This window comes from Myxine glutinosa, chromosome 3 (assembly GCF_964187855.1).
Source record: "Myxine glutinosa chromosome 3, kmMyxGlut1.1, whole genome shotgun sequence".
Taxonomy (NCBI): domain Eukaryota; kingdom Metazoa; phylum Chordata; class Myxini; order Myxiniformes; family Myxinidae; genus Myxine; species Myxine glutinosa.
In genome coordinates this window covers 220,168,235-220,182,482 of record NC_136263.1, presented here as the reverse complement: position 1 = coordinate 220,182,482, position 14,248 = coordinate 220,168,235, and the positions used below count along the sequence as shown (strand labels likewise).

The 14,248-nt window shown below is 45.6% G+C and overlaps 2 protein-coding genes across 3 annotated transcripts in view; one reads left to right on the top strand and one right to left on the bottom strand.

The window, feature by feature from the left end:
- LOC137422850 (uncharacterized) overlaps positions 1-14,248 on the bottom strand; it is a 156,600-nt gene that overhangs the window by 8,684 nt on the left and 133,668 nt on the right. The window lies entirely within an intron of this gene.
- The window catches only part of LOC137422851 (long-chain fatty acid transport protein 4), a 66,656-nt gene that overhangs the window by 28,322 nt on the left and 24,086 nt on the right, over positions 1-14,248 (top strand). For both annotated transcript variants that reach the window (XR_010983591.2, XM_068109438.2), the window contains exon 6: positions 9,458-9,549. Coding sequence is in view for 1 of the 2 variants with exons in the window: in XM_068109438.2 (XP_067965539.1) it covers positions 9,458-9,549 (92 nt within the window). In the remaining variant the exon portion in view is untranslated. The remainder of the gene's footprint in view (positions 1-9,457; positions 9,550-14,248) is intronic.

Sequence of the window (14,248 nt, the reverse complement as noted above, 5' to 3'; positions counted from 1 at the left end):
AGCTTGTCATCCTTCCGAGGTGGGCAAAATGAGTACCAGATAACTGGTTATAGAGAGGCATTGCATCAGCGGCAGACGTGCCCACAGGAAAATGATGCAACCAGCAACCGGGTGGCTGCACACAAACCACCCACTCTATCGATGCAAAAATTGTATAAATACCATCTTAACACCATTGTTGCATTTCGTTTGGCAATGATGATGTCATAGGTCACGGGGTTTGGCAGCCATCTTGGATAGAAAAATGAACCCTATCAAATCAACACGAAACTTCACAAACGTGATCCCCTACCCATACATATGCAGAGTGTACATTTTTAAGGTCATACGTCACGTGGCGTGGTAGCCATATTAGCTTGAAAGCCGATATAAAAAAAATCCCTTCTCTGAAACCGCTTCACCGATCATTGTGAAACCTGTCACGGCTGGTGAAAATGTGATACTTTAAAACAGCTGAAGGGATTTAAATCAAACTTGTTTATTTTTAGGACAGTGAACGAGAGCATCTACCCATTGTGGGACTATGCGGAGGCATATTGGTGACAGTCGCATTGCTCTAGTTGAAAGATAGTCTTTATAGAGATTTTGTTTTTGCTGCAGTAATTTTTGGATGATACATTATCATCAAACCAGTCGGCATTTTTGTGCTTGGGGTGCCCAAGGGTGGAATGTGCAACATCGTAGATAGTTTGTTTGAGGGAATTCAATGTTTCATTAATTAATTTCTCGTTTAATGGCTTTACAGTTTTTAAAGCTTGTATGATTGTAGTTTGTAATTAAATTTGAGTCTCCAAGGACTTGAGCTTCTTGACATAGGGGCATTTTAGGTACAGTTGGAGTTGTCCTTCTTCTATGTAGGACCACCTGTAAATTGCAGGAAGTTTTTCCAAGGAAATGGTCTGTGGAGCATTCCGTGCCGCGCCTGGCTCTGGTGTTAAGAATGTCTTTCATGTCTTGTGAGAATATAATCAAGGAGATGGTAGTGTTTGGATCTTTGATGTTTCCAGGTGTAGTAGTGATCGATCAGGATGGCAGAAGTTGGTGTTTGTGATAGAAAGCTGAGCTGTTGAATGCAAAAGCCAAGTAAAAGCTCTCCATATGCGTTACAGCTTCCTTTTCCAAATTTGCCAGGTCCATAGTTTCTGAAGTCATTATCAACCCAGACATTCAGATCACCAAGAATGAGTTTTTATCCACTATAGAAATTGAAGATACAACAGTGTTAATCATCGAGTAAAATTCTTCCTTGGACGCGTCTGTGTTTGTCATTGTTGGGGCATAGACACTAAGCCATGTAACATAGCGTTGTTTAGAAAGACTGAGTCTGATAGACAGTTTTGTCTGAATGGTTCTTTGGTAGTGAGGTCGGTTTGTCGCAATAGCTTTTTAGCCGCGTCGCAAGACGCTGGTCATAGAGTGCCCTCTGCTGTTGTTGTTGTTCTTCTTCTTCTTCTTGTTCTTCTTGTTCTTGCAGAGAAGACAAAACCTCAAAGCTCCACCCATTCTGGGAACCATAGCTCCACCCATTGTGGGAGAGGCTTCATATAAACAAATATCCACCATTTTATTAACTCGCATAGCTTTGAGGCCTGTTTTGTAGGCCCGTGGTGTCTTCCTCTCTCACACAGTTTTATTTCAAATCAACTTCGATATATCATTTCATTTTTCACAGTCGCTAACATAGTTTTAGACTCGGTTGAAAAAAAACGGGAAGAAAATCCGATGGAAGTTGCCCTTTATAGAACGAAATGAATTCTCAAAGGCCTGTAACTTCAAGTCCATTGAGATTTTTTTTTTTAAATCACGGCATGGTCAGTCATACACCGCCCGAAATAAGAGACGGGAAAATGCCGAGATATATATATTTTGTTTAAATCGCGGCATGGTCAGTCATACACCGCCCGAAATAACAGACGGGAAAATGCCGAGATATATTAAAAATTCGTCCATTTGATGACAATCGTCACGATGAAATATTTAATTTATACGTCGTCACAATAATGTGGAGAGAGGAGCATAGCTTCGTTCACGTGTCGCTACACACGAGAAATTGCCGAGATATATTTTTTTTAAATCGCGGCATGGTCAGTCATACACCGCCTGAAATAACAGACGTGAAAATGCCGAGATACAGTGAAACCTTGACTTACGAGTTTAATTCGTTCTGTGACCGAGCTCGTAACTCAATTTGCTCGTTTCTCAAATTAAATTTCCCCATTAAAATGCATTGAAATGCTATTAATCCTTTCCAGCCCGCCAAAAACCACACCAATTTTTTTTTTAAATATACAGTATATATAAAAATATCTCGCGCTTTATATTTCACCTGTATGCAGCATACAAGTTGGCAGGATGGCCTGGACTGGAGGTACGCACACCTGACTCTAAACTATCCAGCCTGGGTTTGAATCCCGACCCAGCTATAACCTGTCATGTCGGTGTTTCACAGGCAGGGTGATTCATCAATGTGTGTACCGCTAAACTGGGCGCCCCGTTTGCGTCCCATTAGTTGTTGGATGTTAAGGATCTGTGTAGTGTTCTGGGCCCTGTGCTATTTCTGGTCTTCATCAATGACCTCATCGAAATGAGGATCTGTGTAGTGTTCTGGTAGTGTTCTGGGCCCTGTGCTATTTTTGGTCTTCATCAATGACCTCATCAATGACCCATCGAAAACCTTGATATTTTCTACCCCCGGTAATTCACCCCAGAGTCCTTGCAGTGTTCATATGTTTTATTCCTCTCCTACCTCCCCCCAAGTCCTCCCGATGTCCCTGCTCTCAAATGTTGTGTTTGTGTCCTTCCCCCTCTCTCCCCATATTGTCTGCCGCTCCCCTTGTTTTTTGTGTTTTGTGTGTCGGTTTGTCTTTTTGTGTGATTAATGTTAGCTCTTTCACGAGCCTCGATATTGTATACAAAAAAAAAAAAAAAAAATCACCGTGTCTTCCACAAAGAGAAGGCGAGCTATCGCCGGCACTCTGAACAAGTTGTGGCCTGGCATGCTCTTCTCCTCTGCTGTTATATACGTCCTCCTCGGCATCTTTTTCCAGAAGAGCCCTGTCTCGTCACAGTTGAAGATTTGCTGGGGGATGTATCGTTCGGCTTCTATCAGTTCGGCAAAAGTTATAATAAAATCTTCAGCTGCCTTCACATCCGAGCTTGCTGCCTCACCATGCCTGACGACGGAGTGAATGCCGGTCCTCTTCTTAAAATTATCAAACCATCCCCGACTGGCTTTGAATGACTTCCGATGCCTCGTCCGTTGATGTTCCCGCCGTCTGCTGCACCAAATCCCCATAAATGTCTCGTGCCTTCTCACAGATGATGCTCTCGGTCACGGTATCTCCTGCGAGCTGCTTCTCCGTCAACCACACAAACAACAACTTCTCCATCTCTTCATGGACAGAGGTCCGGAGCTTTGAAATAATCGTAACGCCCTTGGCTGGCGTTATAGCCTTTATCGACTCCTGCTTCAAAATCGTACATATCGTAGAAGTACTACGATCGTACTGCCTCGCCAAGTCGACAACACGCACACCTCGCTCATGTTTTTCGACGATTGCATGTTTTATATCCAAGCACATCATCCTCTTCTTCTTCTCAGCACTGCCCTTGGCACTCAATTTCTTAGGACCCATGGTTAAAACTAAGAAATTTTCCAAATTAACAAAAATGCGAAAACAAAGTAGCAGCGATATACGGCAGAGATGCTTGCACGGCAAGATAACCACGTGACCGGAACCCACCTGGTGGCGGGTGGCGTAACCTCGTAACTCAGATCTCGGCTCGCATCACAAAGCAATAAACCGCCCGAGCGACGGCTCGTATCTCGGAAAACTCGTAAGTTGGTGCACTCGTAAGTCAAGGTTTCACTGTATATTAAAAATTCGTTGCCACACACGGGAAATTGCCGAGATATATTTTCACTTTGCACAAAAATAACATCAAGTAATCGAATCAATAGGAATGTCCTGTGCCTATAACATCGACGTTATAGGCACAGCTGCATCTAGGCATTGTGTAACATCGACGCGGCTTTTGTTTTAATTAAAACTTTTTGTACTTGTTAAATATCAAATGCTGCACCTGCTTCCCTTCTCTCACCAGACGTCCTACCAGACCAGATAATGGTGAGTGTTTTTTTCTTTGAGCTGTCCCTGCTCGTCCAACCTAGATTCCTGGAGAGCGGCCACATCAATGTTGTGTTGAGCAAGTTTGTTTGTCACAATTGCAGTTCTTCTTTCTGGCCTTTCGGAATTATCATTATCTAAAAGTGTCCGAACATTCCAGGTTGCCATGGTTATCTTTTTTTTCTTCTTTTTTTTTTCTTACGGCATAAGAGAAGGCTTGTTGACTGCGGCTTGCCAATCAGGTTGATATTGAGGTTTTCTTTACTCCAACTTTTCTAGGGGTTAGTCTTGCGAGAGCAGGCAGTGCTATCCCTAAATAGGGCCACCTGGACACCTTTTTTTTTTCTTTTTTTCTTTTTTTTGCATACAGAATCGAGGCTCGTGAAAGAGCTGACATTTATCACACAAAAAATCAAACAGACAAACAAAATATATAAAACGAGGGAGCGATAGACAAGATGGGGAGAGAAGGGGAAGCACACAAACACAACATTTGAGGGCAGGGACATCAGGAGATGTGTGGGAGGGAGAGGGCTTGGGGGGAGGAGGCATGGGAAGGGGGAGGGGGGTGGGAGAAGTATAAAACACAAGGACACCAAGGACTTCCAGGAAAGAAGTTGGTATTTCAAAAAAGTGGATTTGGGGTGAAATTAGCAAGGGTAGAAAAGATCAAGGTTTTGGATGGGGAAAGATAAGAGATGGTGGTGAACAGCTGTTTTAAAGACCTGGAGGGAGGAGTGGGATTGAAGAGAGTGAGAGAGTTTGTTCCAGAGGCGGGAGAAAAGAGGAATGAAGGAGTGAAGGTGAGCAGAGAGTCTTGATTTTGGCAGTTTAACCATAAGAGGGTTGCAGGCAGATCTTGTGCGACCTGTAGGAATATTTGGGGGACAGAGCCCAGAGAGAGCTGGAGGAGCAAGGCCGGAGAGGAGTCGGTAGAAGACGGAAAGACCACCAACCTGCCTGCGGTGAGTAAGTGAAAGGCCCTCGGAGATAGCTTCATCGCGTGAGATTCCAATGATTCTGAACGCTTTGGTTTCAACAGCGTGAAGACGAGCTAGGTGTGAGGCAGGGGCACCAGCCCAGAGGGGAGAGCAGTACTCCATTGAGCTGCGGATGAAAGCCTTGTAGGTGGTGAGGAGCTCAGGTGTGCCAAGAAGGACTTCACACGACGGAGGATGCCCAGTCGGCGACTGGCTTTGGAGGCCAGCTTGGAAATGTGGTTTTCCCAGGAAAGATCATGGCAAATCATGGCAGGAAAGATCATGATCATCCCAGGAAAGACCTAGACAGCTGCCACGTGCTGTTGTCACTCATTCAGCAAACATGTGACCATCGCGCCTCGGCCGCCTATGTGCAGAGCTCCATTTAGCAACTTCCAGCTCCTCAAGCCGGCTGCCATCACATTCACTGTCACCACAGGGCTTTCTCAACACCTCCATGCCTTGCACAGTACTAAAGAACAGCTGCTGCCATGCCACCAGCAGTTACTCTCTCTGGGCTCCTGTTATCCAGATCCAGTGGTACACTAAAGTGTAACGACTTCAGAGTGCAGGTGCTGCCCCACTGTAGCCACATTAGTGGCCTAGTTGCTGCCACCCATTGACTTCAAAAAGTTATTCCGCATGCCAGAAAGTATCTCCACCATTGATGAAAAGGTTCTCTAACTATTGTATGCCCCCTCCATAACTCCAACTGTTACGTGCCCCATCCATAATTCCAACTGTTGTGTGCCCCTTCCATAATTCCAACTGTTGTGTGCCCCCTCCATAACTGCAACTGTTGCATGCCCCCTCCATAAATCAAACTGTTGTGCTCCCTCTCCATAAGTATAACTGTTGTGTGCCCCTTCCATAGCTCCAACTGTTGTGCTCCCCCTCCATAACTCCATCTGTTGTGTACCCCCCCCCCCCTCACACCCCCATAACTCAAACTGTTTGTGCTCCCTTCACCTCTCACCTAATGCTACATTGTTGTACATCCCTGACTGGTATCACTCCCTTAAACATGACGTATTGCGGCATGTTTCATGATTAAGACCATGCCGTTTCCCGAGAGGATGTATTTTGTTGATGGGAAAGAGTGGATCAATGATTGGGAAGAATTTGGAGAAAACAAACCATAACCATAAAATGAGGGAGGACTAAGGGGAACTCGAGGTTCACGTGTAACTAAATAAATGAAATAACCAATATTCGACCTCCACGCACATATTCACACTTGAATGGAACGTGACACGTGATATTTTATATTGTTACATTTGTGGGGGTATATGATGGAGTCCCATAGTACAGATAGGATTGTTTGGTAACAGCATGGACCGTGGACGAGTCGGAGGCATCTCAATGAATTAAGTCGGGAAACCGTAGCTTAAGTTGGTTACGTATCTTCACAGGAGGGGGGATGGGGGCGTGAAGCTGTGTTAAGTAGATAGGGGGTTAAGATTAGTTCCCCCAGTATGTGATTGCCCCTGTGGCTTTTTACCTATGTTTTTAATTTTTACAATTATAACAAGACCAGCCATAAGAACTCACATTTTTAATAACAACCGACATAACTGCTGACAGAACCCTGAACATTTTCAATTGGCAACTAAACCCCGCCTCCAGAGGATCGTAACCGGCAGGCCACGCCCCGAGCTTCGTCATTGGTCGTGGAGACACGGGGTGATTCGTTGGGGCTTGGGATTGGTCAGAGTGGCATCATCGAGAAGGTTCGAGAGTAAAGAAGAAGAAGAATCTGGCTCTCGGCTGGTTCTTGCGTGAGCAGGACGGGTGCGATATTGCTCTTGTCTTTTGTGGACTTCTGGCTCTTTGGAGGAGGAGGTTGTTGCGGCTGTCAAAGAGGAACAATAAGGCGGCGCTTTGCGGGGCTCTTGGAGCTTTGGATGGAGAGAGAGCAAAAAGAGGGCTGTCTTCACAGCTCGCTCGACGGCTCTGTGTGCGCCGTCGTCGTCGGCTCAGCGCCATATTGGGCGCTCAGGCATGGGAAGCGTTGGACTTGGCCACCACTGCCGACTGCACCAAATGATCTCATTGGGACGCCAAAGCTGAGTGCCGGCCGGCTAAAGAGATTTGCTTTTATTTTATTTGTTCCCTTTGTGTATCTATTTGAGTCAGCCTGGAGGATCCATAGGGAATTGGATTTACCTCACCGTTCATTTTTATTCATTGCTTTACCTTCATGTAATCATTATTGTGGCATTTTTTTTATGTTGTGTCGTGTTTCTTTGTTCGTGCTGTTCGGGAATCAACCCGTGTGCTTCGTTCAGGTAAGCACCTCGCCGCCTTCCATCCCGCGCGCACCATAAAAAATAACGGCCAGTAATTCGGCCATTCACCTCGGAAATTAAAGACCGTCCAGCTATCCGCCCAAGGCTGGTGTTCATCGGCTATGGACTTGACAATATTTATCAATGTTTATGCATGAAATAGCACACAAGGGGTTCTCACTCCTCCCAACAATATGTTGTGTTTATCGTAAGCTGATTGGCATGTTGCACACACCTGTAATGCCTGGTTAACAGAGTGTGATCTTTTTCTTTACTTTTTCTCGAGATTTTTTCCACTTGATTCACTGTTACGCCAAAATAGGGTTGTCCGATTTTGTAACAAAAATATCGTCAGCCAATCAGGAGTTCTTTCTTTTTTAAATACCTTTCAATTTTTACCTTAGAACACAACCCTTCTTCAACACAATTACATTACATTTTAATTTCTCACTTGCATACCTTTATCCTACCTTTATCCTATCTTTGCCTCTGCCACAACGGCTCAATCACTAAAGATCCATGTATAACCCCTTAGAACACACAACATCCTCAATCATGGCCTCTCACACTTGCTTCAAAAACGTTTTGTAAATGCTCTTTAGAGAAATCGAAAATTTTCAGAAACAGGCAGCTGTCCATTTTAATGGCGGCTTTCGGGGAAGCAAGTCAGAAACTGTAAATGCCATTTAAAAATAAAAACTGGAAAATTTGTTTTTGCAAACTCCAAATGATGGGCAGGTATTTTGATTGACTGGATTTTATACAATGCCGCTATCCTGATAAAACGGCCTCGGCATTTCAATAAAAACGATGTCGTTCATCCGAGGGGCAGCAAGAAGTCTCCCTCCCTGAACCAATGATCGTATGATGGTGAAACTTGTACATGTGTGATGGTCTTTCTGAAGTATTCATACGTGTCACGTCAACAGCATTGCCATTTCCTTCTAGGAGATGTAATCATTAAACGTATGCAGTAAGATGGAGGCTCCTTTAAGTTTCGAGCAGTGATGAAGTTCCTGCATTTTGGCAGCAGATCCTTGAAATGTTTGCCCTTTTAGGGGACGATACCCCATTGTTTGCTGTTGTGAAACATCGTTGTAGACTGTCCGATTTCTGGTCGGTCGAACATTCATGACGGACCCAGAAGTTGATGCCCTGAAAGTGGTGCTCAAAGGTCTTCTGATTTTGCATAAGCACAATTGTGGAGACCCTTGGAATTGGTCACGGGTCAGCATGTTTCTTGGTAATCACCGGAACATGAACAAAGTGGCAGCACAATGGGTGCCCCGAGTGCTGATACCTCATCAGGCTCACATAACCAAACGCTCCTCTAAACCCCTTGCCCTGTATGGTGCTGATCAAATTGATTTATATTTATTTATTTATCGTGCACTTGGCTACCACAAAATACTGGGAACACCACTTGGATCGAGAGACAAAAGGGAACGATATTCGATGGAAACAACCGTCTTCAACTCCAAAGAAGGCCTAAGCACAGCCCATCATGCAGTGCTGCTCTCTTCTTTTTTCTGTGACTCTCAAGGCATTATTGTGACTGATCACCTCCAACGTTCACCTGACAGTACGAGATGATGATTTGCTGCACAAATTGAATTTAAGGACATGGGTCATTCACAAAATGGGTTTCTTCTTCCTCTTATTCTTCCAAATGCTCCGTCCCACACATCTCGTGTTATTGCGCGGTATGCAGAGCATTGTGGTTATGAACCCAATTTGTGTGACCTTGGTCAGACTTTGTTCTGCTTCGCATGCTGAAGTTCCATCTCCCTGAAAAGTAATTTAGAAGAGGTCATTGTTGTGGTCACATGGCCTCGGAGGCAAAAATTGGGTTGACATTCTGTTTTGATTACTTCTTTTCCTAATGGCATAAGGAAATTCGCCCACCGCTGGGAAAAGACGATGTGTCCTGAAAATGCAATGAAAATACTGTAATCTGTGCCGTGTTTTGTTTTTGAGACTTTTTGACTCTCCTCGTGCATGCGTCCAAGTTGCATGTCCTGTTTTCATGTATTCATTACAATTGCACGCCCTGTATGTGCAGGTATTACAGGATTGCAACAACAGTGCACTACGGTTTTCGGCTGCGGGCAGATGACATCGTGTATGACTGCTTGCCCCTCTATCACACAGCAGGTGCATTTACTTAGCATACTTACCTATTGGAGTGCAAAATGCCTGGACTATAACCACACCTCACATTGATCTCACCTATGGGTTTTGGACCAAGATCTTGTTCCTTTAAAGGCAGAAGTAAGACTCGATTAAAGTGCATTGACCAATTAGGTTAACTTTCTATTTTGATTTTAACTATTGCATCAAGAAGTACATCTAAAGCTCAGCAAAAGTCTTCGGCTATTTTTGTTGTTTTCACCTCTGTTTGTCTGTGAGCAGGATATTTCAAAAAGTTGTGCACGGATTCAGACGAAACTTGGTGGACTTGTTGGGTGTGTGATCAGGATGATTGATATGATTTTGGTGAAGATCCGAATCCGGATACGAGAATTTTAAAATTATTTAAGTGATTCTTCACCATTGAGAGATGGGGCCAAAAACTATATGTAGCCTGATATTTCAAAAGGTTGTGGACGACTTGTGACAAAACTTGGTGGATGAGTGCGTAGGTGATGAGAACAAGCCGATTCGATTTTGGGTTTGGTCCGGATCCAGATGGACACTCTAGCAGAGCATGCAAGTGCCTAAACCTGCGTTCACAACATCATTGATTGGTATGGTAGACTGGAAATATTATTAAACACATAATACCACAGGGCGAGGTATCGTTTATTCGCAGCTCTCCACGCTATCCATCGAAATCGAAGTTAAGTAATTGTTCCCATTTGTATTTTCGTTATAACTGTATTTATTTTATGGTGTGTGTACGTATATTGTGTCCCGAGGAAGATTTTCGGTACAAATCTTTCATAGCTGTATAGAAAATCGTGTTAATTCGTATCGTGTCTTCTGAGGCCTTGTAAGTATCCAACCTTGAGGCTTTGTTTTTCTCTCAGCGGTCCGCCGTTTGTGCTCCAATAACTTTCGTTCTCTGCTTTTCCCAGTCTTTTCACCCCATAGCCTACTTCGTTGTTTAAAATCTCAACTCAAAAAAAAAAACAAAAAAAACATTTCCTTCTCTGTTCTTATTCTTTGTTATCATTCGTTTATTCGTTTTTATTCGTTCGTTCGTTCGTTCTTCGACCATGTGTTTCTCCCCCAGTTCCCCAGATAGTTTTCACTGTTATTAACCTTAAGATGTTAACACTTTCCCCTCAAGTTCTGTATTCCGTCGTATATTATAACACCTTTTTCTTCTTCTTCTTTAAAAGGCTGCTTTCGACTTGCTCACCAAATCTATTCATCCCAAAAAAAAAATCCATCTCTTACAGTTACAGTGCCTCTTTCATACATTCCCTAAACTCTCCAGCACTCCACCCATCCTTCAGCGTCCTCGAACGTATTTTTGACTCGAAGGTCTCAAGAAACTAATTTTGCAATAAATGTTCGTTTCCCATTAATTGTACACTTTTCAAAATCCAATCTCACCCCTCCCCTCCAAATCCTCCCCATCACCCCTTCCCTCCAAAACTTCCCCATCACCCCTCTCCTTCAAAACTTCCCCATCACCCCTCCCCTCCAAATCTACCCCCTTGCCCCTCCCCTCCAAATCTTCCCCATCACCCATCTCTTTCAAATATTCCCCCCTGCCCCTCCCGTCCAAATCTTCCCCATCACCCATCCCTTTCAAATCTTCCCCCTTGCCCCTCCCCTCAAAATCTTCCCCATCACCCCTTCCCTCCAAAACTTCCCCATCACCCCTCCCCTCCAAAACTTCCCCATCACCCCTCCCCTCTAAATCTACCCCCTTGCCCCTCCCCTCCAAATCATCCCCATCACCCATCTCTTTCAAATCTTCCCCCTTGCCCCTCCCCTCCAAATCTTCCCCATCACCCATCCTTTTCAAATCTCCCCCTCGCCCCTTGCCCCTTCCCTCCTAAACTCCCCCCTCGCCCCTCCCCTTCAAATCTTCCCACCCTCATTTCTTCTCAATTTCCCCCCTCTCACTCCCCCTCCTCAAAGCGTCCTCCCTGCTTCTTCCCTTCCAACTCTCACCTCCATCTCCCCAAACCTTCTGCCTCGCTCTTCCCCCTCCTCAAATAACACCTCATTGTGCCTCACCCAATCACCATCAATCCTTTTGTCCGCCCCATCCTTCCCTTTCTCCGAGCTATTCTGAAATCTCTGACACACCTTCAACAGCTCTCCCTACCTCTTCCACCTCTTCCACATCTTACCCTACCCCTCCTCCCCCCTGTTCTGTATCCGATGCCCGCCCTTCCTCTTCATTAACGGTATGGACCTCAAACATCCGGGGCCTTCGTTCAAACCTAACTGATCTCTCCATACAGGTTGCTTCTGTCAAACCAGACGTGATCTGCTTAACAGAAACTTTCCTCCTTCATGATGTCTCTGATTCCTTAGTATCTCTCCCGGGTTACTCCCTCCTCCGGTATGATAGACCTGAGCCTTGTCCTGGAGGTGGGGTTGCTATCTTTATCAAAAACTCTCTTCCTCACTCGCCCTGCACTGCCCTCTCTCCACCTCACCCCCAGGAATATCTTTGGCTACGGCTTCCCCTTCACTCCCACCTTTTGTTCATATGTGTGTTGTACCGTCCACCAAACAGTGATGACTCCATCTACATCTCACTGTCTGATAATATGGACCAACTTCTATCTACCCATCCCAACTCTCTCTTCCTCATATGTGGTGATTTCAATTGCCACCATGCCAGTTGGCTGGGTGTGGGTACCTATCTCACCAGCCATGGCTCCTCAGCAAAGGAGTTCTGCGACTCACTGGGACTGACACAATCTGTCAATTTCCCGACCCGGATCTCAGTCAACGGAGCATCTTCTCTTCTGGACTTGGTTATGACTAACTTCCCTGAAAATGTCTGCTGCTCTTCTTCTGCTCCAATCGGCTCATCTGATCATGTGCTTGTTAAAGTGGACATCTCTCTGACCATTCTCAGAGAGCCTCCTCAGCGTCGACGAGTCTGGCATTTCACTCAGGCCAACTGGCACGGTCTGCAAGCAGCCATCAATCATCTGGACTGGTCTCCCATCTCTACCACCTCTGACATCAACTCATCCTGGGAATTCTTCCAAAGTAAATTGCTCTCTCTCATGCATAGATTTATCCCATCTCGTCTTCAGTTGTCATACCCTTCCTCCCGTCCATGGTACACGGAATCTTGTGGTGAGGCTGTTGCCCAGAAACAACTTGCCTTCGTCTCCTGGAAAGCAAATCCAACGGAAGGAAATCTCATTTCCTTTCACAAAGCCCGAAACAAGTGTGTGTCCACCCTCAGGAGAGCCAGGAAAAAATATCTCTCCATTCTCAAGACCGAACTCTCTTATCTGTCTCCCTCTTCCAAATCCTGGTGGCGTCTGGTCAAATCTGTTTCTGGTGTTTGTTCCCCCTCCATCCCCTCCCTTACCTCAAACGGCTACACAGCTGACTCCGCACGTGAAAAAGCTGAATGCCTCAACTCTGTGTTTGCCTCTAAATCTTGTGTCCCAAACCCATCCCTCTCTGTACCCACCATACCCAGTCGTACCCCGCTGCTCCTGGACCCCGTGTCCTTTCCTCCTGACAAGGTGGAAAAGTTTGTCAACCCTCGACTCTGATTCTGCAACTGGACCTGACGGCATCAGCCCACGGGTCCTAAAATCCTGTTCTTCTGCTCTTTAACTCCATCTCTCTGTTCTCTTCACCCTCTCTTTTGCTCAAGGTCAACTGCCATCTGCTTGGAAATCAGCCCACATCACCGCTTTGCACAAAAAAGGTGCAAAAACAGATCCTAGCAACTGCAGACCAATCAGCCTCCTCCCAATTATCAGCAAAGTCATGGAATCCATCATTGCTTCGGATATGAAATCTTTCCTCTTCTCCAATGGCTTGATCTCTGATCATCAATTTGGTTTCAGACCAGGTCACTCGACTCTGGACATGCTGCTTCTGCTGTCTCAACAATGGATGGAGGTCCTCAATGCCAAACAGGAAATTAGAGCTGTCTCCCTCGACATATCACGTGCCTTCGATACGGTCTGGCACCCCGCTCTGCTCACCAAACTCTCCTCCTTTGGTATCCATGGAAATCTCCACGCATGGCTGGCGGACTTCCTCTGTAGTCGTAGTCAACGTGTGGCCCTGAATGGGTTTCTCTCATCTCCTCTTCCTGTTCAGGCTGGAGTTCCCCAAGGCAGTGTTCTGGGCCCTGTGCTTTTTCTTGTCTTCATCAATGATCTCTCTGACTCTTGAAAATCCTCTATCTCTTTGCTGATGACTCCACTCTCTGCCGCTCCATTCCTCATCCCTCAGATCGGCAGTCTGCAGCCTCCTCACTCTCTGCAGACCTGGACAAAATCACAGACTGGGCAAACAAGTGGAACATGTCTTTCAATCCTGACAAATCTCACACTCTTACGATGTCTCTCCGAAAAGACCGACTGGACAACCCTCCCATCTACTTTCTGAATAATCCTCTCCAAGAAGTTCTGTCACTCAAGTTTTTGGGTCTCACTATCTGCCATGATCTTTCCTGGGAAAACCACATTTCCAAGCTGGCCTCCAAAGCCAGTCGCCGACTGGGCATCCTCCGTCGTGCGAAGTCCTTCCTTGGCACACCTGAGCTCCTCACCACATACAAGGCTTTCATCCACAGCTCAATGGAGTACTGCTCTCCCCTCTGGGCTGGTGCTCCTGCCTCGCACCTAGCTCGTCTTCACGCTGTTGAAACCAAAGCATTCAGAATCATTGGAATCTCCCGCGA